This window comes from Vidua macroura, chromosome 25 (assembly GCF_024509145.1).
Source record: "Vidua macroura isolate BioBank_ID:100142 chromosome 25, ASM2450914v1, whole genome shotgun sequence".
Taxonomy (NCBI): domain Eukaryota; kingdom Metazoa; phylum Chordata; class Aves; order Passeriformes; family Viduidae; genus Vidua; species Vidua macroura.
Window position 1 is genome coordinate 4,416,013 of NC_071595.1, and position 24,259 is coordinate 4,440,271.

At 50.2% G+C, this 24,259-nt stretch overlaps 1 protein-coding gene and 1 long non-coding RNA gene across 3 annotated transcripts; one reads left to right on the forward strand and one right to left on the reverse strand.

Moving 5' to 3' along the window:
* The first annotated feature begins 3,971 nt into the window (after positions 1–3,971).
* LOC128818897 (uncharacterized protein K02A2.6-like) lies at positions 3,972–5,473 on the forward strand. 2 transcript variants are annotated; one of them, XM_053998630.1, is made up of 2 exons: positions 3,972–4,459; positions 5,184–5,473. In XM_053998630.1, the coding sequence occupies exons 1-2, from the start codon at positions 4,041–4,043 to the stop codon at positions 5,185–5,187; spliced, it is 423 nt and encodes a 140-aa protein (XP_053854605.1). In that variant the 5' UTR covers positions 3,972–4,040; the 3' UTR covers positions 5,188–5,473. The 2 variants fall into 2 exon arrangements, with proteins under 2 accessions (XP_053854605.1, XP_053854604.1); XM_053998629.1 differs by lacking the exon at positions 5,184–5,473 and adding an exon at positions 4,725–5,149.
* Positions 5,474–10,273: 4,800 nt separating this feature from the next.
* LOC128818898 (uncharacterized) lies at positions 10,274–21,016 on the reverse strand. Its single transcript, XR_008440590.1, has 3 exons — positions 20,927–21,016; positions 19,718–19,844; positions 10,274–10,883 (listed from the first exon to the last, which is right to left on the reverse strand). It is a non-coding gene; the product is annotated as an uncharacterized LOC128818898 (long non-coding RNA).
* Positions 21,017–24,259: the final 3,243 nt, after the last annotated feature.

The window sequence follows — 24,259 nt, forward strand, 5'->3', positions numbered from 1 at the left end:
TTTGAGAATGTTCAGTCTCCCCTGAATGTTAAAGAGACCCTCTTTCTGGTATTTATTCTGGGAAACTCCCTGGGAAACTTCCTTTATACAGCCTGCAGTTTCTCTAGAGTGAAGGCTGAAAAATCCAGAGGGACTGATGAAACCCCTCATCCGGATGTGGAAAATCCTAAGTGGTGTGGAGAATGGGAGAAAATAGGCCAGACCCTGAAGGAATTTTCTGACCCTGTAGAGTGGGATTTTCCAAGTGACAAATTCAGAACCCAGATGAGGTAGGGAAATACCTGAAAGAGAAGTGCCATGATGACTCTAAGGAGAAAAGGATCATTGCAATAAGCTGGGCTCTGGCTTATGCTTATCGCACACTGCTAGATACTGTAGGCCAGCAGACAGAGGCAGGGGGGCAGGGAGATAAACCAGCAGCAATCCCAGTCACTCAGTCCGCAGCCAACCCCCCAGTTACTCAGGCTGTAGCTAAACCAGACAGTGAACCTAAACCACTGGCAGTTGCTGCAGGAAAGAAGAGAAGCAAAACTGACCGGCCAGGGACTGATGATGATGATCCAGGAGAAGGACCCTCAAAGCTAATTACTGACACAAAAGCCGAAGTTAAGGCAACTGATGCAGGATCAGAAGCCACTACTGAGTCCTATTCCCTGAAGGACCTTCGTGGCCTAAGGAAGGATTACACTCGACGACCTGATGAGTCTATAATTAGTTGGTTGGTCCGTCTTTGGGATGCTGCAGGGGAGGCTACAATTCTGGATGGTAGCGAAGCGAGACATTTGGGATCCCTGTCACATGATCCTGCCATTGATCAAGGAATGATGAGGGGGGCTAATCCTCGCAGCCTCTGGGCACGGGTTCTGGACAGTGTAGCACAAAGATACTTGTGTGCAGATGATCTTTATATGCAGCAAACCCAGTGGAAGACTATAGAGCAAGGAATTCAACGCTTGAGGGAAATGGCAGTGGTAGAGATTGTCTTCTCGGATGATCTAGATACTGTAAATCCAGACTTGGTACCATGTACATCTGTGATGTGGCGAAAACTTGTAAGACTTGGGCCAGATGAATATGCTTCTGCTGTAGCAATAATGAAGCAAGATGACGGTGAGGAGACTGTGTTCGATATGACAAAGAAGCTCCGAGCATATGCAGATGCTATACATGGCCCAACACACATGAGAATTGCAGCAGTAGAAACACAACTGCAGAAACTAGAAAAAAAGATAGAGAACAAGATAGAGGAGAATCTTAAGAGGTTCAGGGAGGAGATTAAAGAGGACCTTTTTAAAATTTCTGCAGTACAGATCAGAGGTCCTGGTACCCAACGCAGACGTCCCTCAGATAGGGAGAGAAGGTACACCTCACGAGCTGAGCTGTGGTTCTTCCTGCGCGATTGTGGAGAAAATATGAGGAAATGGGATGCGAAACCTACTGCTGATCTGGCACAGCGGGTGCGTGAATTGAAGGGAAGCAAGACTCCGAGAGGAATTTTCACCAAAAGGGAAGCAGCTCCAGTGACCCATAACCAAACTGCCATATATGATGATGATGACGATATTTTCGATCCCCTTGAAGGAACCTCCAAGACATATGCCCCAGGAAAGAAGGATAACCAGGCTTAGAGGGGCCCTGCCTCTAGCCAGGTAGAGGCTAGGGAAAATCGTATTTTCTGGACGGTGTGGATTCGTTGGCCTGGCACATCAGAACCACAAGAATATAAAGCTTTGGTCGACACTGGTGCGCAGTGCACATTAATCCCATCAAACTATGTGGGGACAGAACCTGTTTCTATTGCTGGTGTGACAGGGGGATCACAGGACTTTACTTCAGTGGAAGCTGAGATCAGCCTGACTGGAAATGAGTGGAAGAAACAGTCTATTGTAACTGGCCCAGAGGCCCCATGTATTTTAGGCATAGACTTCCTCCGAAGTGGGTATTTCAAAGACCCAAAGGGACTCAGGTGGGCATTTGGGATAGCAGCTGTAGAGACAGGGGGCATCAAGCAATTGAACAGCTTACCTGGACTATCGGAAAACCCATCTGCAGTGGGACTTTTGAAGGTAGAAGAGCAACGAGTACCAATTGCCACCTCAACAGTGCACCGCCGGCAGTACCGAACGAATCGAGATGCCGTGATCCCCATCCACAAAATGATCCGTGAGTTGGAGAGCCAAGGGGTGGTCAGCAAAACCCATTCACCCTTCAACAGCCCCATCTGGCCTGTGCATAAATCCGAAGGAGAATGGAGATTGACAGTGGACTACCGTGCCCTAAATGAGGTGACTCCACCACTGAGCGCTGCTGTGCCGGACATGCTGGAACTCCAGTATGAGCTGGAGTCCAAGGCAGCAAAGTGGTATGCCACTATTGATATTGCCAATGCATTTTTCTCCATTCCTCTGGCAGCAGAATGCAGGCCTCAGTTTGGTTTCACCTGGAGGGGCGTGCAGTACACCTGGAACCGACTGCCCCAGGGGTGGAAACACAGCCCCACCATCTGCCATGGACTGATCCAGGCTGCACTGGAAAAGGGTGAGGCTCCAGAACACCTGCAGTACATTGATGACATCATTGTGTGGGGGAAGACAGCAGCAGAGGTATTTGAGAAAGGAGAGAAAATCATCCAGATTCTCCTGAAAGCTGGTTTTGCCATCAAGAAGAGCAAGGTCAAGGGACCTGCTCGAGAGATCCAGTTCCTGGGAGTGAAGTGGCAAGATGGACGGCGTCAGATTCCTACAGATATCATTAACAAGATCACAGCGATGTCTCCACCAACCAGCAAGAAGGAAACACAAGCTTTCTTAGGCGCCATAGGTTTTTGGAGAATGCACATTCCTGAGTATAGCCAGATCGTGAGCCCTCTCTACCTGGTCACTCGCAAGAAGAATGATTTCCACTGGGGCCCTGAGCAGCAACAAGCCTTCACCCAGATCAAGCAGGAGATTGCCCATGCAGTAGCCCTTGACCCAGTCAGGACAGGACCAGATGTGAAGAATGTGCTTTACTCTGCAGCCGGGAACCATGGTTTGTCCTGGAGCCTTTGGCAGAAGGTGCCTGGTGAGACTCAAGGCCGACCACTGGGATTTTGGAGTCGAAGCTATAGGGGGTCTGAAGCCAACTATACTCCAACAGAGAAGGAAATTTTAGCGGCCTATGAAGGAGTTCAGGCCGCCTCGGAGGTGATCGGTACAGAAGCACAACTTCTCTTGGCACCCCGACTACTGGTGCTGGGGTGGATGTTCAAAGCAAAGATTCCCTCCACCCACCATGCCACCAGTGCCACATGGAGCAAGTGGATTGCCCTTATTACGCAGCGCGCCCGGATTGGAAAATTGAATCGCCCTGGGATTTTGGAGATAATTACAAACTGGCCTGAAGGTGAAAACTTTAGTCTTGCAGATGAAGAGGAGGAAGTGGCACATGCTGAAGAAGCGCCACCATATAACCAACTGCCAGCAGAAGAAACACACTATGCTCTTTTCACTGATGGCTCTTGCCGCATTGTAGGAATGAAACGGAAGTGGAAAGCAGCCGTATGGAGTCCCACACGACGAGTTGCGGAAGCTACTGAAGGGGAAGGTGGATCGAGTCAATTTGCTGAACTCAAAGCGGTTCAACTGGCCCTGGACATTGCTGAAAGGGAGAAGTGGCCAAAACTCTACCTCTACACTGATTCATGGATGGTAGCCAATGCTCTGTGGGGGTGGTTGGAGAGGTGGAAGAAAGCTAATTGGCAGCGTAGAGGAAAACCAATTTGGGCTGCTGATGAGTGGAAAAACATTGCTGCCAGGGTAGAGAAGCTACCGGTGAAAGTTCGTCATGTAGATGCCCATGTCCCCAAGAGCAGAGCCAATGAGGAACACCAAAACAACCAGCAAGTAGATCGGGCTGCAAAGATAGGGATATCAAAGATAGACTTGGATTGGCAACACAAAGGGGAATTGTTCTTGGCACAATGGGCCCATGATGCCTCAGGCCATCAGGGTAGAGATGCCACTTTTAAGTGGGCACGAGATCGAGGGGTGGATCTAACCATGGACAGTATATCTCAGGTAATCCACGACTGTGAGACATGTGCTACCATCAAACAGGCCAAGCGGGTAAAGCCCCTGTGGTACGGTGGGCGGTGGTCCAAGTACAGATATGGGGAGGCCTGGCAGATTGACTACATCACACTGCCCCAGACACGCTACGGCAAGCGTTATGTGCTCACAATGGTAGAAGCCACCACAGGATGGTTGGAAACCTATCCTGTGCCTCATGCTACGGCCCGTAACACCATCCTAGGCCTTGAAAAGCAAATTCTTTGGAGGCATGGTACCCCTGAGAGGATTGAGTCCGACAATGGAACTCATTTCAAGAACAGCCTTATCAACACTTGGGCTAGGGAACATGGTATTGAGTGGGTGTACCATATTCCCTACCATGCACCAGCTGCAGGAAAAGTAGAGAGGTACAATGGATTGTTGAAAACCACACTGAAAGCATTGGGTGGGGGATCTCTCAAGAATTGGGAACAGAATCTGGCAAAAGCCACCTGGTTAGTTAACACCCGAGGCTCTGCCAGTCGATGGGGCCCTGCCCAGTCTCAGCTTTTGCATATAGTAGATGGAGACAAAGTCCCAGTAGTGCATGTTAGAGGCTTGTTAGGAAAGACAGTGTGGATCAATTCTGCCTCAAGTACGGACAAACCCATTTGTGGGATTGTCTTTGCTCAGGGACCAGGTTGTACATGGTGGATAATGCAGAGAGATGGAAGAACACGATGTGTACCTCAGGGAGATCTGATTGTTGGGTGAGAACTATGTATAACTATCACTGTTTCCTGAATACTGCTGCCATTGTCTGTGTATAGTTGTATATTAGATGTATAATGTATCTATTTATAGGGTTTGAATATATATATTAGTTTTAGTAGTAAGCTGACGATATGGGGATAAGGGGTGGAATGTCCTAGGGTGGCTGTATGATGCCTTTATCCCCAATCGTCTGCCCTGTTTATGTTGAATAATAAGTTCTACACCTTTAAGTCTTGTTCCAAGAGTGAAAGGAGGAGGGAAGAAGCTCAGGGTTTGTTTTCAAAAAACTCACTCCCTCCTCCACATTCCTGCTCCGGGACGGTGTTGTCTGCGAACGGACGGACAGCAAGACAGAGCTCTCCTTTGCTTTTTTTCTAGTTAGTTTTAGCTAGTTGAGGCAGAGAAGTTCCCTGGACTGTGGTTTTTTTCCCTTTCTCTGGACCTGCTCTGGACTGAACACCAGAAGAGCATCAGCAGCTCACACCTGTGGCCCAGCGGGCCGGGCCTGGGCCGCGGCATTGCCAGCGCCGGAAGGACTGGTCAGAGACTGAGTGAGCTGAGCTGCAGCCCGGGGGGATTTGCTCTGAATTTGTCTCTCTTGGAGTGGCAAGAAGTCTTATTGTTTAATATTGTCTAAGTTCTCTTGTATAATAAACAGGTTTTTTCCACTTTTTTCCTCCAGAGGTATTTTTTCCCGAACCGGCTGGGGGGAGGGGCCAATTGAATCTGCTTTCCTAAAGGAACCCTTTTGTGGGGGGGAGGGGAATTCTTTCCCCAGACTTGCCCTGAACCAGGACAGGGAGTTCAGCAGTCCGGAGGACCAAATTCTACTAGCACAGGAGCTGCTTCAGGACATAGCAGCAGCGGGAAAGGAGGCACTCCTGAAGATACCGGATGGTAAGACCCCCCTCCAAAACTTTTCTTCTATCATGCAAGGGCCTGAGGAGACTTTTATTACTTTTGTCGATAGACTGAAAGAGGCCATTGAGAGACAAATAGACAACGCAGAAGCTCGTGCAGAGCTTCTACGAAAGATGGCCATTTCTAACTCTAATTCGGAAACAAAAAAGATTCTCCGTGCACTACCTCAGGACCCCGAGCCCACCATCTCTCAGATGGTGGAGGCTTGCACAAAGGCAATGTCAATGGAGCACACAGTGGCCCTGGCTGTCAGCAAAGGGGTAGGAGAGGCCATGATAAATTTACAAAATACGCGCTGTTTTAACTGTGGTCAGCTGGGTCACATCCAGGTGAACTGTCCCCACTGGCCACAGATTCAACAACCTATCTTGCCCCCCCAAGACCATATCCTAGGAACCCATTTTATCAAGATCACCAGTTTCATCTACAGTGACAAGGGTACCAGCCAGCGGGAAACTGGCGGTGAAGCGCGAGGAAGGGCCACGCGACGACACCAAGTGGCCCTTCTCAGCATCCCAGCCTCCCGACCATCAGGGAGGACGAGTGGCCGCGCGGCCAAGTCCAGCAGTTCAGCGCTGCCACGAGGACGGACTCCGCCTCTTCCGCTGGACAGGTACCCTAAATCAGGGCAATCGTCAGGTCCTCCGCAGCAGCGTCACCATCTCTCTCCAGGATGAGGACCTGACGAGAATTCCTGCTGGGTTCCTGGGCCCCCTCCACGACTGTCGGGACACCACCGTGCTCATCTTAGAAGACTCCTTCAACACACCAAATGAAATCACCATCTTACCTGAGGTAGTGTGTTTTCCACCAGGAGAGGAGATCACCGTCTCCGTCATTTGTAACCACCCGCCATTTACTTTAAGGAAAGGAGATCCTTTTGCTTTGCTTTACGTACTGGACACCCACGATGACCCGGACGCAGAGAGACATGTTTTCTTCACCCAAAATGTATGTAAAGAAAGACCATTAATTGATGCCAAACTTTCTTTCCAGGGAAAGTCGGTGCAGATGCGGCTCATGGCAGACACGGGAGCTGACGTGACCATCATCCCCCAGGTGAGGTGGCCCAGCGACTGGGAGCTTGTGCCCCCTTGCGGCAGGATCTCCGGTGTGGGCGGAGCGGTCCACTCTCTGAGGAGTAGGCATCTTGTGTGCGTGGAAGGTCCAGAAGGACAATTGGCAACGGTGAGACCTTTTGTTGTCTCTTCAAACATACTATTATTAGGAAGGGATGTTTTATCCCAATGGGGAGCCCGCCTCGACATCCCTAGCCCTTTGTGGGATTTTTAGTGTGGGCCACTGCAGAGCGCACTTCCCCACCCCTGACCTGGAAAACCAACACACCGGTCTGGGAGGATCAGTGGCCCCTTCCATCAGAAAAATTGAGTGTGCTTCATAAATTAGTAGAGGAGCAGGTGAAACTTGGGCATTTAACACCTTCTACCAGCCCTTGGAATAGCCCTGTCTTTGTAATTAGAAAACCCGGCACAGACAGGTGGCGCCTGCTCCAAGACCTGCGAAGGGTTAATGATGTGATAGAAGATATGGGTCCCATTCAACCAGGCCTTCCGTCACCTTCTATGCTCCCCAGAGACTGGCAGCTAGCAGTGATAGACATCAAAGACTGCTTTTTTAACATTCCGCTCTACCCCGGGGATGCTCCCAGGTTCGCCTTTTCTGTACCATCATTGAATAGGGCTGAACCTTTTAAAAGATATCATTGGACATCCCTGCCTCAGGGGATGAAAAATTCCCCTGTGCTCTGTCAGACTTTTGTAGCGCAGATTTTATCACCTGTGCGTCGGCTTTTCCCTGAGGCCATCATCCTGCATTACGTGGATGATGTGCTAGTTTGTGCTTCCGACTCGACATACCTAAAGGCAACACTGGACAAGACTATTAAGGCTATCAAAGCTGCAGGGCTCCAGATAGCAGAAGAGAAGATCCAATTCTCAGCACCATGGAGGTACCTCGGATTCCTCATCACGGGAAGGACAGTGACGCCACAGACACTGACCATCAACAAGGATCCGAAGACTCTGCGAGACCTTCAGCAGCTGTGCGGAACGATCACCTGGATCCGCCCCCTCCTGGGATTGACGACTGAGGAGCTGTCACCTCTCTTCTGTCTGCTTCGAGGTGACGGAGACCTCGCCTCACCACGCGAGCTGACACCTGCCGCGCGGGAAGCCCTGCAACGGGTTGCTGTTGCTCTGAAGTCTCGCCAGGCACACCGCGTGGTCCAGACCCTTCCCGTGAACTTCGCGGTGTTGGGTAAGTGCCCCCACCTCCATGGACTTCTCTTCCAGTGGGATAACAGAGCATCTGATCCCCTGATCATCTTAGAGTGGCTCTTCCTACCACACCAGCCCTCTAGGACGATCACGACCCCTGCAGAATTGCTAGCCACTTTAATAATGAAGGCACGACACCGCCTCTGAACCCTTGCAGGGTGTGACCCTGAGTGCATTTACTTACCTGTTACATTAGATCAATTGGACTCGTTGTTGCAAACTAATGAAAATTTGCTCATTGCTCTGGACAGCTTCCCCGGACAAATTTCGGTTCACTATCCTAAGCATAAATTGTTTAAGGATACATTGCATTTGGCCCCAAGAATGTTTAAAAGTAAAACACCAATTCCAGGTGCTCTCACGGTGTTCACCGATGGGTCGGGCAGATCCCACAAATCGGTGATCACTTGGAAGGACCCAGACAGTCAGAAGTGGGAGTCTGACGTCCAACTGGTTGAGGGTTCCGCCCAGATCGCGGAACTTGCCGCAGTCGTGAGAGCATTCAAAAAATTTCAACAGCCTCTGAATGTGGTCATTGATTCGGCCTATGTCGCGGGGGTAGCAGAAAGGGCCAAAGGTGCCCTCCTCAAAGAAGTTTCAAACAAAAATTTATACAGTTTACTCTCTGATCTCATTTGGCTACTTTCCCATAGAGAGCAACCTTATCATATCATGCACGTAAGGGCACACACCGATTTACCCGGAGAGATCACTGAGGGTAATCGGAAAGCGGACCTCCTAGCCATGTCAACACAAATATCTGCAACCGCTTCAACCACCTTACCAGACATACTCCGGCAAGCGCGGCTCAGCCACGCATTTTACCACCAGAATGCCCCGGCTCTTGTGCGACAATTTAAGATCTCGATAGCACAGGCAAGAACCATTGTTTCTACCTGCCCAAGCTGCCAGTCTTTTGCTCTTCCTTCCCTCATTTCGGGGACAAATCCCTGAGGGTTGGGAGTGCTAGAGATATGGCAGAAAGATGTAACACACTTCGAGCCGTTTGGTCGGATGAAATACATACATGTCTCTATTGACACGTTTTCCGGCACAGTGTTTGCCTCCGTCCATGCAGGCGAAAAAAACAGGGATGCCATTAAACATCTTTTCATGGCATTCTCTACGTTGGGAGTCCCATCTCACATAAAAACTGATAATGGCCCATGCTATGCGTCAAAGCGCTTCGGTGAGTTTGCGCAACAGTGGGGAATTTCCCATACCACCAGAATTCCCCACAATCCTACAGGACAGGCGATAATAGAGAGGGCCCACAGAAATCTAAAAAGGCTCCTTGAACAACAGCATAACCCAGATATTACAGTGAGCCCAGCCGAAAGGTTATGTAAGGCCCTGTATGTCCTGAATTTTTTAAACTGCTCAGAAAGGGAGCCTGACCCTCCTATTATCCGCCATTTTCACAATAACACCAGAGCGCAACTCGCCGAGAGGCCACCAGTCTTGATAAAGGACCCAGAATCCAAAGCTATCCAGGGCCCTTTCCCTCTAATAACCTGGGGGAGAGGGTATGCCTGTGTTTCTACAGATAAAGGACCAAGATGGATTCCGGGGAAATATGTCAAGCCCTTTGTAGAGGTGCCAGCTCAGCAAGACAATGTGTCCTTGGTGCAAAGCACCGAGAACACCTCATCGCTGGATGGAGTTTCCACTGCCTGGAAGAGGAGGAGAAGAAAGACCGTTCCTCCCAATATCATCACACGTGTCATGATTACCCGAAGATATTTTCCCCTGCTGAACTCTAGGTACCCAATTACCCCATCACCCCCTGTACCCTTTCCTTTCCCCTAACCTCCCCTTTCCCTCAATCCTTACCCCTTTTCTCTAATTTTATTTAGTGCTTATTTAATAAATAAAAACGGGGGAGGTTGGGGAGGGACCACTGAGGAAAATTTATCATTCAAGTTATGCTTTCTTTTATCACAAGACACTGAGGATGACTGCCGCCTTGAGGACACCTCTGAAACATCTGATGCTCCTGATCGTCATCATCTGGCTGTCACCGGTCAGGAGCTGGATAGTCCCACAGCCGAGAGAAAACATATGGGTCACGCTGGCGAAGTCCTTGAAGCAGGACAACTTCTGCATGGCCATGGGAAGTGTGGACAATCCGTTATCCACGTGCCTGGTAGGAGTCCCCCTGTTGCCAAACGACTATCCATATGCAGGAAAAAAACCTAATCCTGTGGACACCTGGGATGAGTGGAGGAGGATTCTGCCATATGCACCACAGGAGCCCCGAGAATTGGACCTATTGGGCTCCTCTCAGGCAACATATTGTGTCAGGCTTAGGTACCAGCCCTCCCAGAAAGACTGGGATCAAATGGCTAAACTCCACCCCGCTGGTACCCAAGAAGTAAAAAGACACGATGTATCTCCCCACAATCGGAGATACCATGCAGCAAATTGGTGCAATTACACCTCGACCATGGTATCTAGGTCCTCCTCAGTTCCCAGGGTGCTCCGCAGGGGGGTTTTTCTCATCTGCGGCCACAGGGTATGGGCAGGGATTCCCTCCCAAATCCAGGGAGGCCCCTGCAGCCTTGGGCAGCTTACCACACTGACACCGAACAAAACCCAAATTTTAAATTGGAAAAACGAAAATAAATTGGCTCGCAAAAAGAGATCCTATAACCAATTTGACGAAAATTGTGATTCAAAAATTTACAATTGGGGAAAGACGAAGAGAGTCACGGTATCCATATTTTTACCATGGTATGCCGCAGCAAAGGCCCTCGGTGAGCTTTCTCACCTCGAGTGTTGGCTCAGTAAGCAGGCCAACGCCACGTCCGCTGCCCTTCCCAACTTGCTAGCGGACGAAGAAGTCACCCGGCACGCCACACTGCAAAATAGGGCTGCTATTGACTTCTTACTGCTCGCCCATGGCCACGGCTGTGAGGACTTTGAAGGAATGTGCTGCTTCAATCTGGCATCAAAGAGCACATCCATCCAAGCTAATATCCAGCGGATCCGAGAGCAAGTTGACGACCTCAAGACTGAGACCTCGACTGTAGATCCTGTGAATAAACTGCTATCTCAATGGGGTGTCCCAGGGTGGGTTGCTATCATCCTCAGGGGACTCTTTTGGATCTTTCTGATAATGTTCATGATCTCGGTTGCTTTATTTTTGTTTAGATGTATGTTGCTTAAAACGTTGGGAAGTGCTTATTTAATAAATAAAAACGGGGGAGATGTAGGAGGAGGGGTTGGGGAAGGCAGTCTAGGGTTGCCATGGGAAACAGCAGTTGTATGAGTTCTCCACCCCCTTTTGTAAGAGAATTGTACCCTCCCCCTGTCCTGTCAGTTATTGTTCAAGTCTGCCCCTTAGCCTAGAATCTTCTCTGTTCCATGTTTTCCCTTTGGTTCTTCCACCAAGAACACTCCTTTCCCTTTTCCCCACTGGTTAATGTTATATTTCCCCTCCCTTTAGCCTTCTCCAGATTGTACCCTCGAATGCTAAACCCTCCTACCCCTACGCAGTAAAAGAATCCTCACCCCGCACTTCAGGGCGCTCGGAATCTGCCTCCCTTCTGCTTCGTTGTCTCCCTGTTTGCCCCTTCTGCGACCCTTCAATAAACGAGCAGGATTTCAGCAACCCGAGTGTCCCTCCCGTTCTTCTGGTGGACCCTCAGATGTACCAGCTATCCGAGCTTCGTGCCGAGTGGCTAAAAGCCCCCACGGCTCGGCAACTGGGAGATCCTTTGCATTACAGGGCGAATAAAGGGGGGATGAATGTGTGTGAATGAGAGGCGGGCTGGTTACCCCAGACCTGCTAAGCGAGAGCGGCAGTCTCCCATGCTGCGTTTCCGTCTTTTTCGCGAGAAAAGCGGCCAGTAAAGAGACGAAGCGAGTGATAAAAAGAGTGAGAGAACCCCCCCTGGGACTGGGTCTCAGAGAAAGAGTGGGACCCCTTAGTGTGTGTGTCGGGGGAGGGGGGGAGTAAAAGGTAATTAATTAGAAAAAAAAATTAATTAAAGGGTAAAAAGAGGGTTTTCTTGGCATAGTCTATTGGGGAAAAATAAAAGGTAAAATGTGTAGGAGGGGCCCCTAAAAATTCTGCTGGATTGAGGGATAAGAATGCCCAAGAACATCCAAGATCAAACCTGCTGGATTGAGGGATTAATATTCCAAGAGCATCCAGGGTTGATTCAAACCTGCTGGATTGAGGGATTAATGTTCCAAGAGCATCCAGGGTTAAGTCAAACCTGCTGGGTTGAGGGATTAACATTCCAAGAGCACCCAGAATTAAGTTTGCTGGGTTGTTGAGAGCACCCAAGATTGAGTAAAAATTTTGCCAGTTTGAAGAGAAGTCTGACAGGATCTAGAGTTGGGAACCACACAGCTAGATTGAGGGGTATCCAAGAACACTGGGACTAGCCAGGGACACCTACAAGTGTAATAGGTGTATTGAAAAAGAAAAGGTACCTTGTTGTTGTGGTTGTTTTGTTATGTGTAAGAGTAAGTAAAAATAAAGTTAAGTGAATGTAGACGAAGGAAAGTATATGCATGCATCCTGCCCTGTTAAGCAGCCTCACTGTGCTTCCCTGCTGTGACTGACAAACACAAGTTACGAACCCTCAGAACTGAAAAAGTTCAATCAAATATTGCTTCCATTGATGACCATGATATTGTCTATAATACCTTGTTCCAACTTATGTTATGTAAGTGTTAATACCCCTATCCTACCAGTTCGTAAACCTGATGGGTCATACCGGTTAGTACAGGATGTGCGGGCCATAAACAAGGTCACTGAGGATCTGTATCCTGTGGTGGCCAATCCCTACACGTTATTAACTTGCTTAACAGCCGAGCTAACTTGGTTTACCGTTTTAGATTTAAAAGATGCCTTCTTTTGCCTTCCTATCCACGAAGCCAGAAAATTTTTGCATTTGAATGGGAAAATCCTAAGAGCGGGCGAAGAACTCAACTGACATGGACCAGACTCCCACAAGGATTCAAAAACTCACCCACTTTGTTTGGAGAACAACTTGCAAAAGAATTAGAGACCTGAGAAGCCCCTCCAGAGGAAGGGAAGTTGCTACAGTACGTAGATGACATCCTGATAGCCACACGGACAAGGGAAGCATGCATGGCCTGGATGATAAGCCTCTTGAACTTTTTGGGGCTCCAAGGGTACCGAGTATCAAAGAAAAAAGCCCAAGTAGTAAAACAGAAAGTAACTTATCTGGGCTACGAAGTCAGTGCTAGACAACGTACCTTGGGCCAAAGCCGGAAGGAGGCAATATGCCAGACCCCAAAACCTCAGACTGTAAAGGAACTACGAACTTTCCTGAGGATGACAGGGTGGTGCAGGTTATGGATCTATAACTATGGACTGTTTGTTAAGCCCTTATATGAACTGGTTGCAACTGAAAGCAGGAACATCCAATAGACAAAGGAAGCTACGCAAGCTTTCAACCAGCTGAAAAAAGCCCTCATGTCAGCTCCAGCCCTGAGATTGCCGGACGTGAGTAAGCCTTTCCTTTTATTCTCCCATGAGAAGCAAGGAATCGCCTTAGGAATACTAGCACAGGACCTCGGCCCATATCGGAGAGCAGTGGCTTACTTCTCTAAGCAATTGGATACAGCAGCTAAAGGGTGGCCTGGGTGCCTCAGAGCTGTTGCAGCAGTTGTACTGAACATCCAAGAGGCACACAAATTCACCCTAGGCCAGAAAAGAACTGTGCTAGTGTCTCACACAGTGTCTGCAGTGCTAGAGGTAAAAGGTGGGCATTGGCTTTCCCCACAACGGCTCCTGAGATACCAAGCTATCATAGTGGAGCAAGATGATGTAGAGATAGTAGTGACTAACATTGTCAATCCAGCCTCCTTCCTCAGTAGAAACCAAGGGGAACCAGTGGAACATGACTGCCTGGAGACCATTGAAGCCACCTACTCCAGCTGCCCTGACTTGAAGGACACCCCTCTCGAGAAAGCAGAAGTCTCGTTTACTGATGGAAGCAGTTATATCATCAGTGGAAAACGGCACGCCGGGTACGCAGTTACAACGTGCAAGGAAGTAATATAATCTGGGCCCCTGCCAACAAATACCTCTGCACAGAAGGCCGAGATAATTGCTCTAACTCGGGCCCTAGAATTGGCAAGAGGGAAAGAAATAAACATATACACGGACTCGAAGTATGCATTTGGAGTAGTGCATGCTCACAGAGCCATTTAGAAAGAGAGAGGACTGCTGAACTCTCAAGGGAAAAATATTAAAGATGCATCAGAAGTACTGCGACTTCTAGAAGCAGTCCAGTTGCCAGAGAAAGTAGCGATCATGCACATTAAGGCACATCAGAAGATCAACTCAGAATTGGAAGAAGGAAACGAGCTGGCAGATAGGGAAGCAAAAGAAGCAGCAAGAATTGAGGTAATAACTGAGGCAGCCCTGATTCCAGACGGGCAAATTTCCCCTAAAGGTAAGCCAAGATACAACAAACTAGAAAAAAAATTAATCTATGAGCAAAAAGGAGACTATAACCAAGAGGGATGGGCCACCATAGAAGGAAAATTAGTTCTACCCTCCTATTTATTATGGTCCCTAATAAAGGAAGAACACCAGAAAACCATTGGGGTATTGATGCTCTAGCATAACTAGACATTTACAACTCGACAATGTGACCTTTGCCTCCAGACCAACCCCAAAAATACTCCCAAACCAAAGCTTAGCCAGATGAGGAAGGGTCATGGGCCGGAGCAGCAATGGCAGATTGATTTTACAGAATTGCCAAGAAAAGGGGGGTATAAGTTTTTACTGGTGCTAACAGATACCTTTTCAGGATGGCCAGAAGCATTCCCCACCAGGGCTTCTAAAGCTCAAGAAGTAACTAAGGTATTGGTACAAGAAAACATACCACGCTTTAGAGTCCTGGCCACAATCTCCTCAAATAGAGGACCACATTTTACTGTAAAATTAGTGCAACAAGTTAGCCAATACTTGAACATAGACTGAGAACTTCACACCCCATATAACCCACAATCAAGTGGTCAGGTAAAAAAAATGAATCATTTGATCAAACAACAAATTGTACAATTGGGACAAGAAGCTAATTTGTCATGGACTCAATCCCTCCCATTAGCACTACTGCAGATCCGAACCAAACCCAAGACTAAAGAAAAGCTAAACCACTTTGAATTGCTTTATGAAAAACCATATGGGGTGCGAAAGAGAATGTCTACCCAAGACATGTCACTAACCTCCTGTATGTTAAGTCTCTTAACTTGGTGTATCCAGCACCAATCACTAGCTAATAAACACAAGTCATAACTAGTGAAATACACTGTTTAGAACACTTTATGTCACCCAATTATAATTCTATTAATTTTAGATACTGTAAGTTTAACGATGTCTACTTTAACACTCATGTAGAATTCGAGGATGTTAAAACACATGGCCAGTCTGACATCACTCTCTAGAACTCATAGAATCTTACTGAAAGAGGACGGTCATGATAGTAGATCAGAATTTAAATCAAGACCCCTGTAGTAAAAGAATTTACTCTATTTTAAGAAAAGGGGGGACTGAAGCAGAGATTTTTAGATTTAGGTTAACAAAATGAATTAAGCATTTCTAATTTAGCTTGTAGAGTTATCTGTTGAATTTTCAACCTTTTACTTAAGAAACCTCTGCCTAGTACAAAGGGCATAGGAAAATGCAAATTTCTGAAGCTTCTTGCATAAAGAACAATACCAGAAGAAGGAAAGAACCCAGATAAAGAAGCTCCTCTGTCTCCAAGCCTATCAAGACTGACAGACGTACTCAGATAAGCACCAAAGGACCAAAAGCGCACGCGCAGAGAGGAAAAGTTCAAAAGTTCAATCATGAGGAAAACCACAATCTTCAGCCTCAGGACCACCAAGAGACCCCCGTACGACCACCACAGCAAACCACGCATGCCCAGAAGGGCGTGGACTTACTTAGCATGAGAAGCGAGGACAGGCGGGGCCAGGGGTTGAATAGGCATGAAAAAGTTGTGCAATGTATTGCATATGGAACGTCTTTAAGAATAAAAGTGTGGGTCAGACTGAGGCTCGGGGCACTAGTTTAGGAGAGCTATCTCACTTGTGCTGGGCGCTGACATACATACCCACTTCATAAGTACCCCAGGTTATGGAGTCTATTTATTTATTAGGCGTATCGTTTCAGAGTTTTCTTCCCTTCACCAGGCTGCAACGTGCCCGCTAGTACTAAGAACTGGGAAGGAGTGGGCAGAGAGCACGGCCATCTGCCAGCAGTGTGCAGCTTGCCCAAGAAAATGCAGTGTCCTTGGAATGTGCAGCATATCTTATTTCCTTGCAAGGTTGGGCTAAGTGAGCAGTGCTGGTACACTTTCTCCTTGAGAACTGGAGCGGAAAAGCTTTTCGCTAAGATGTAGGCGACTAGAGAGGCAGAATACGCAGCTCCGCAGCTGGCCGAAAGCAAGTGCCACTTCCCGGTGTCTTTCAGCAAAAGCGGCGCTCCGGAGCGCACCGCTGCCGCTCCAGTCATCTCTGTGCGAAGTAGCCGCTTCTTGGCCTCCGGCAGCCAGAGATTGCGGTAGCTTGCAAGAGGCGAAGAATGAAGCCGCGAAGAAGCCGGCTTGTGTGCGAAGCTCGCAGGCTGCTGCAGGACGGTGGCTGCGGCTCTCCTGCCTGTTGAATTCACTTTTGGCATGCCAATGGAAGGTGTTCCAGGAAAAACTTCCTGAGTTTTTATTTTAGTTTTCATGCATCCCTCCTTGGAAATCCTTGTTGCTCCCCAGAGGCTCCGAGATGCAGAGAACACTGTGGCAGCTGCTGAAAAGAAGGGCAACTGTGAGTTGGTCAAGAAAGAAGAACATAGGCAGCTGACTGTGCTTGGATTGTGCTTGCAAGAGGCGAAGAACGAAGCCGCGAAGAAGTCGGCTTGTGTGCGAAGCTCGCAGACAGCTGCAGGACGGTGGTTGCCTCTCTCCTGCCCGTTGAATTCACTTTTGGCATGCCAATGGAAGGTGTTCCAGGACAAGTTTCCTGGGTTTTGACGTAGTTCTGATGCATCCCTCCTTGGAAAGTCCTGCTGCTCTCCAGAGGCTCCGAGATGCAGAGAACACGGTGGCAGCTGCTGAAAAGAAGGGCAACTGTGAGTTGGTCAAGAAGCAAGAACCTAGGCAGCTGCCTGTGCTTGGCAAGGAGCAGCTGCTGGATTCTTGCAATTGCCTTCAGTGTGCACAGAAGCCAGCTGCTCTGCTGCTTGGTTTTTCGCCTTCAGTCAATTACACACTGCTGAAGCGGAGGCAGGCTGTTCAGCTTTGCTGCTTTTCAGCATCTCAGCTGCCCTTCTGCTCTGTGACAGCTCTCCAGGTTTCTTGCCTTCGCCAGGCTGCAACGTGCCCGCTACTACCAAGAGCTGGGCAAGAGTGGGCAGAGAGCATGGCCATCTGCCAGCAGGTTGCAGCTTGCCCAGGAAAATGCAGTGTCCTTGCAATGTGCAGCAAATCCAATTTCTTGGCAAGATCGGGCTAAGTGAGCAGTGCTGGTACACTTTCTCCTTGAGAACTGGAGCGGAAAAGCTTTTCGCTAAGATGTAGGCGACTAGAGAGGCAGAATACGCAGCTCCGCAGCTGGCCGAAAGCAAGTGCCGCTTCCCGGCGTCTTTCGGCAAAAGTGGCGCTCCAGAGCGTGCCGCTGCCGCGCCGGTCGTCTGGGCGCGAAGTAGCCGCCTCTTCGCCTCTTGGAGCCAGAGATTGCCGTAGCTTGCAAGAGGCGAAGAATGAAGCCGCAAAGAAGCCGCCTTGTGTGCCAAGCTTGCCGACTGCTGGAGGACGGCGGCTGCCGCTCTCCTGCTTGTTAAAGTCACTCTTGGCATGGCAATGGAAGGCGTTCCAGGACAACTTTCCTGGGTTTGGACTTAGTCCTGCTGCAGCCCTCCTGGGAAATTCTTGCAGCTCTCCTGGGGCTCCGAGATGCAGAGAAGCTGATGGCGGCCGCTGAAAAGAAGGGCAGCAGGGAGCAACAACAAGCTAGGCAGCTGACTGTGCTTGGCAAGGAGCAGCTGCTGGATTTTTGCACTTGCCTTCACTGTGCACACAAGCCCGCTGCTCTGCTGCTTCTCTTTTCTCGTTCAGTGAATTGCACACTACTGAAGCTGAGCGAGGCGATTCAGCTTTGCTGCTTTTCAGCATCTCCGCTGCCCTTGTGCGCTGTGACTGCTCTCGAGGCTTTTTGCCTTCGCCAGGCTGGAATGTGCCCGCTAGTACCAAGAGCTGGCAGGAGTGGGCAGAGAGCACGGCCATCTGCCAGCAGTTTGCAGGTCGCCCAGGAAAGAGCAGTGTCCTTGGCATGTGCAGCAAATGCAATTTCTTGGCAAGTTCGGGGTAGCTGAGCACAGTGCTGGTGGACTTCCTCCCTGAGAAATGGCGTGGAAAAGCTTTTCGCTCCGATGTATACGACTAGAGAGGTAGAATGCGGAGCTCCGGAGCTGGCCGAAGGGACGTGCCCGTTCCCGGCGTCTTTTGGTAGGAGCGGCGCTCCGGAGCGCGCCGCTGCCGCGCCAATCGTCTGGGCGTGAAGTAGCCGCCTCTTCGCCTCCGGGAGCCAGAGATCGCCGTAGCTTGCAAGAGGCGAAGAACGAAGCCGCAAAGAAGCGGCCTTGTGTGCGAAGCTCGCAGACAGCTGGAGGACGGCGGCTGCCGCTCTCCTGCCTGTTGAATTCACTCTTGGCATGCCAATGGAAGGTGTTCCAGGACAACTTTCCTGGGTTTGGACTTAGTCCTTCTGCAGCCCTCCTGGGAAATTCTTGCGGCTCTCCTGGGGCTCCGAGATGCAGAGAACCTGATGAAAGACATTTTGGGATGCGAGGACAATACCAAACAGTACCTGCAAACTGACATCAGGAATCTGGGCTGGCCACTTTTCTTTCCCAGGGAAAAGGGGTGGTGTTTGTCCCCAGGGGCCTGTAGCCCTGAGTGGCAGGCCAGCTCCAAAAAATCCAAACGATCGAGGATGTGTCCCAGACCCAAGCTGCCCCCACCTCAAACCTGTGCTGCCCTGACAGTCCCAAGAGCACCCTGCAAACTGACATCAGGAACCTGGGCCACTGAGTTTGCTTTCACAAGGTTGCTATCTCTCGTTTGTGACCAGGGCCCGGCACTCCCCCTGGGGCGTCAGGCCCCGAGTGTCCTTTTCCCTCCTCCATTTCCACACGGTGCAGGATTTCTCCGAGACCGAATCTGCCACCCCCAAATACTCAGGGGATTTTTTTGGTGCCGAAGGCCCCTTGGAAACTGAGTGTACCAAGCTTGGTGCTTGACTTTTTTTCTGTGCTGCATTTCTCCTCGAGAAAGCTGCCAGCATGTAACCGTTACCACCACCACTTCGATGGGCCCAGAACTCACAACCTTCAGACCAGCAGCGTGGGACCCTGTCCACTGCCCCTCCACTGGCACTTTTCTAACACATTGCACTACATTCCAGTAATACTCCGCATTTCCAGCGGGCAGCCTGTCTAACCCACATCCTGACCCTAAAAATGCACTAAGGAATTCTAAAATAGCCCTTAGGAAGGTGTAACAATGCCCTAAAAGACACCAGAAAAGTCCTAAAAAGCCTTCCAAAATCCCCTACATCTTCCTAATTGTCCTGCCAAAAAACTCCAGGAAACCTGCTCAGCCTCCAAACCCTTCCTGTTGCTCTCTAGCCCACAGATGTCACCCCTACCTTTTTCCAGGGGGTCCTGTTGTCCTCTGAGGGTTCTGCCGTTGTCCTGGTGTGAGGGTCGCTGCCTTGTCCCAGCGGGAGCGTTCCGGTGTGCTCTCGCTGTTAGGGTTGCTGTGTGGTGCTGCTGCTGGCAGGGCTGAAAAGGGAAAAGGCTCTTGTTAGGGGGGCTGCTTAGGCTGAGGTTAGGGCTGGGGGGAGAGGTGGTGCACCTGTACCTTAACTTGCCTCCTAAGCTGTACCCCGTAGCCCTGATCTCCACTGCACTGTCCAGCCCTCAAGCCCTCGTCCTTTACCCCTCAACCCCTTCCTCTGCCCCGCAGCCCTCAGGCTCTGTGTGGCACCCTCGAGACCCCCTTTGCCCCTCAAGCCCCCTCTCAGCTGCCCCTCAGCTCCTGTGTGCCACCCTTAATCCCTCTCCTTTGCCCCTCAGCCCCCAGCCTCTCTGAGGCACCCTCCAGCTGCCTCTGCCCCCCTCAGCATCTCTCTGTCACCCACTGTCCCCTCTCCCTGTGCCTCCCTCAGCTCCCAGCCTCTGTCACCCTCAAGCCCCCACAGCGCCCCTCAAGCTGCCCCTCAGCCTCTATGTGCCGTGCCATGAAAACACCCCAAAAAAAAATTAAAATTCCCTAAACCCCCTCACCTTTAAAACGTCCTAAAAGCCCCACAAAAACATAAAAATAGCCTCAGAATACCCAAAGAACACTATAAAAAATACCCTACTTTTAAAAAACCCCTAAAACTCACCTAAATAGCCCTAAAGAACCCTTAAACAAATCCCTAAATATTCCTAAAAGACCTCTAAAATACCCCAAAAATCCTTAAAATGCCCTGATAGGACCTTAAAAAAAACCCTACAAGTTCCCTCAAAAGACCTAAAAATACCCTAAGAGTCCTCCACATACCCTCAATAGTCCTAAAAATGCCCTAAACATTTTTGAATAGTTCAAAAAAAAGTCCCAAGAACACCCAAAAAACCACTTAAAAATTCTAATTAGTAGTAAGAAAGCCCTTAAAATACCCTAAAAAATATCTTTTCAAAGCCCTGAAAAAGCCCTAAAAGTATCCTAAATATTCACAGAAAATTCCTAAAAAGCTCCTGTGAAAATAACCCTAAAATAGCCTTTAAAAGCCCTGAAAAAAAAGAACTAAAAAAGTGCTCAGTCCCCAACCTCTACCAGTCACTCTCTAGCCAGCAAACATCATGCCTACCTTTTCATTAGGGTCACAGCCTGCAGCTGCTGGGAGGGTTCTGGGGCTGTCCCAGCAGTAGGGTTGCTGCCTGCAGCTGCTGTTGAGGAAAACTGGTGTTCTAGGGCTGCTGTTTAGGGTGAGCTTAGGGTTGGGGTGAGGGCTGCTGCTGTACCGTAACCCTTCCTGGTACCCTGTGTCCTGTCCTTGGTATCCCTAACCCTCAGGGTCAGCTCTCCACCTGTCAAGCCCCCCCTCTTTGCCCCTCAGCCCGCAATGTCTGTGTGTCACCCCAAGCCCCCTGACATTGTCCCGTGGCCCCCTAACCTCCACCGTGCACTCTCCACCTGGGTAGGGGTGGTTTTAAGGGTGAGGTTAAGGGTGCTGTGAAGGCTGGTTCACCTGTCACCCTCAGGCACCCCTACTTTGTCCCTCAAGGCAGCCCCTGCCTCTCAGCCTCCTTGTGTCACCCTCAAGTTCCCACCGCAGCCTCTCAGCGTCTCTGTGCCACCCTGGAGCCCCCCTTTTTACTCCAAAAGACCCCTTCTGCCTCACAGCTGCCCCTACCATCTGTGTCACTCTCCAGCCCCCTCCCCTCAGCCCCAGGTGCCTTTGTGACACCGCGCAGCCCACAGACGCCATCCCTGCCTGTTTTCTTTGGGTGTTGTCCTGCTGCGAGGGCCGCACTATCCCCACGAGTCCGGGCTCCCATGTCCTGCTGCAGGGAGTAACACCTGGGTGGTGGGAGGAGTGAGGGATGGGCCAGGGGCAGGATGGGGAGGGGTGAAGGGTGGAGAGACTGGGGATGGGGTGGGCTGGAAGGACAAGTAGGGGTGAGGGGTGGAGATGGGGAAACAGCAGAACAGTGCAGGGGGGTATTTTTTGAGCACTTTTAGGAATATTTAGGGATTTGTTTAAAGGTTCTTTAGGGCTATTTAGGTGTGTTTTAGGGGTTTTCTAAAGTAGGGAATTTTTTTTGTATTTTTTGGGTATTCTGAGGTTTTTCTTGGCACAGCACATAGAGGCTGAGGGGCAGCTTGAGGGGCGCTGTGGGGGCCTGAGGGTGACTGAGGTTGGGAGCTGAGGGAGGCACAGGGAGAGGGGACAGTGGGTGACAGAGAGATGCTGAGGGGGGCAGGGCAGCTGGAGGGTGCCTCAGAGAGGCTGGGGGCTGAGGGGCAAAGGAGAGGGATTAAGGGTGGCACACAGGAGCTGAGGGGCAGCTGAGAGGGGGCTTGAGGGGCAAAGGGGGTCTCGAGGGTGCCACACAGAGCCTGAGGGCTGCGGGGCAGAGGGGAGGAGTTGAGGGGTAAAGGACGAGGGCTTGAGGGCTGGACAGTGCAGTGGAGATCAGGGCTACGGGGTACAGCTTAGGAGGCAAGTTAAGGTACAGGTGCACCACCTCTCCCCCCAGCCCTAACCTCAGCCTAAGCAGCCCCCCTAACAAGAGCCTTTTCCCTTTTCACCCCTGCCAGCAGCAGCACCACACAGCAACCCTAACAGCGAGAGCACACCGGAACGCTCCCGCTGGGACAAGGCAGCGACCCTTACACCAGGACAACGACAGAACCCTCAGAGGACAACAGGACCCCCTGGAAAAAGGTAGGGGTGACATCTGTGGGCTAGAGAGCAACAGGAAGGGTTTGGAGGCTGAGCAGGTTTCCTGGAGTTTTTTGGCAGGACAATTAGGAAGATGTAGGGGATTTTGGAAGGCTTTTTAGGACTTTTCTGGTGTCTTTTAGGGCATTGTTACACCTTCCTAAGGGCTATTTTAGAATTCCTTAGTGCATTTTTAGGGTCAGGATGTGGGTTAGACAGGCTGCCCGCTGGAAATGCGGAGTATTACTGGAATGTAGTGCAATGTGTTAGAAAAGTGCCAGTGGAGGGGCAGTGGACAGGGTCCCACGCTGCTGGTCTGAAGGTTGTGATTTCTGGGCCCATCGAAGTGGTGGTGGTAACGGTTATATGCTGGCAGCTTTCTCGAGGAGAAATGCAGCACAGAAAAAAAGTCAAGCGCCAAGCTTGGTACACTCAGTTTCCAAGAGGCATTCTGCACCAAAAAAATCCCCTGAGTATTTGGGGGTGGCAGATTCGGTCTCGGAGAAATCCTGCACCGTGTGGAAATGGAGGAGGGAAAAGGACACTCGGGGCCTGACGCCCCAGGGGGAGTGCCGGGCCCTGGTCACAAACGAGAGATAGCAACCTTGTGAAAGCAAACTCAGTGGCCCAGGTTCCTGATGTCAGTTTGCAGGGTGCTCTTGGGACTGTCAGGGCAGCACAGGTTTGAGGTGGGGGCTTGGGCGAGCGGAGCTGCGGCTGTTTCTCTGTGTGTCCCGCTGACAGACATCCGTCCTCTGGGATGCCCGCCGCTGCCCCGCATTATACAGGCCGGTGGGCAGCGGCACAGCCCCCATGACCACATGCGCCCCATGACCACACTGGCCCCATTACCACAAGGCCTCCATGGACCCCATGACCACATGGACCCCATGACCACATGCGCCCCATGACCACACTGGCCCCATTACCACAAGGCCCCCATGGACCCCATGACCACACACCCCCCATGACCACATGGTCCCTGTGACCACATGGCCCCGTGGTTGTGGCCCGTGCTGACCCGCAGAAGGAGGAAATGAATTTCCTGACAGGCAATGTGTGATGAGGGTCCAGACCTCCCATTCCTAAGAAAAGCATTGGGGAAGCTCAGCCTGTCCCCCAGGAGATTCACTAGCCAGCTTTGCAGAGAAGGTCCCCAAGCTGTCCAGGAGTTAACCTGGAGTAGCCCATTTCATTGGATTTGTGACTTCAGAGGGGCTGCCACGTCCTTCCCTGATTTCCTGGGTGCCCAGAACAGACACTGCTGCTCTGCTTTTCCATTCCTTAGAAAAACCACTTCCCAGAAGGATATGACTTCTTAGGAGGTATTTGCTTAGCAGTAGGCATAAATCTTCTGCTCTTCACATTGGTCTGAGTGAGATAAAATATTCTGTGACTGTCTATTTAAACATCTTATGTTGATACCATGAACTGTTTGTTCAACTTTTATTATTCTTTTAGTTCTGAAGTAGCGAATGCTCCCAGGCATGTCAGAGTACAGCAAATCCAGAGCTGCAGACACTGCATCCAAACTAAACTGGGGCTGAGCAGGCAGGGATATTTCTGGATAAGGGGACCACTGACATTTTCCGGCAGAGAGGCTGCAGCTGGGAAGAGCTGAGCAAACCAGTAAATGCTGCTGTCACAGACACTTGCGCAATTGCTCGGTTTTCCCCAGTTATTTGTTACTTGAATTTGTTGCTTCTCTCTGCTCTTGATCTAGCTGCTGGAAAGCCGAGGTTGCCTGGTGAGCCA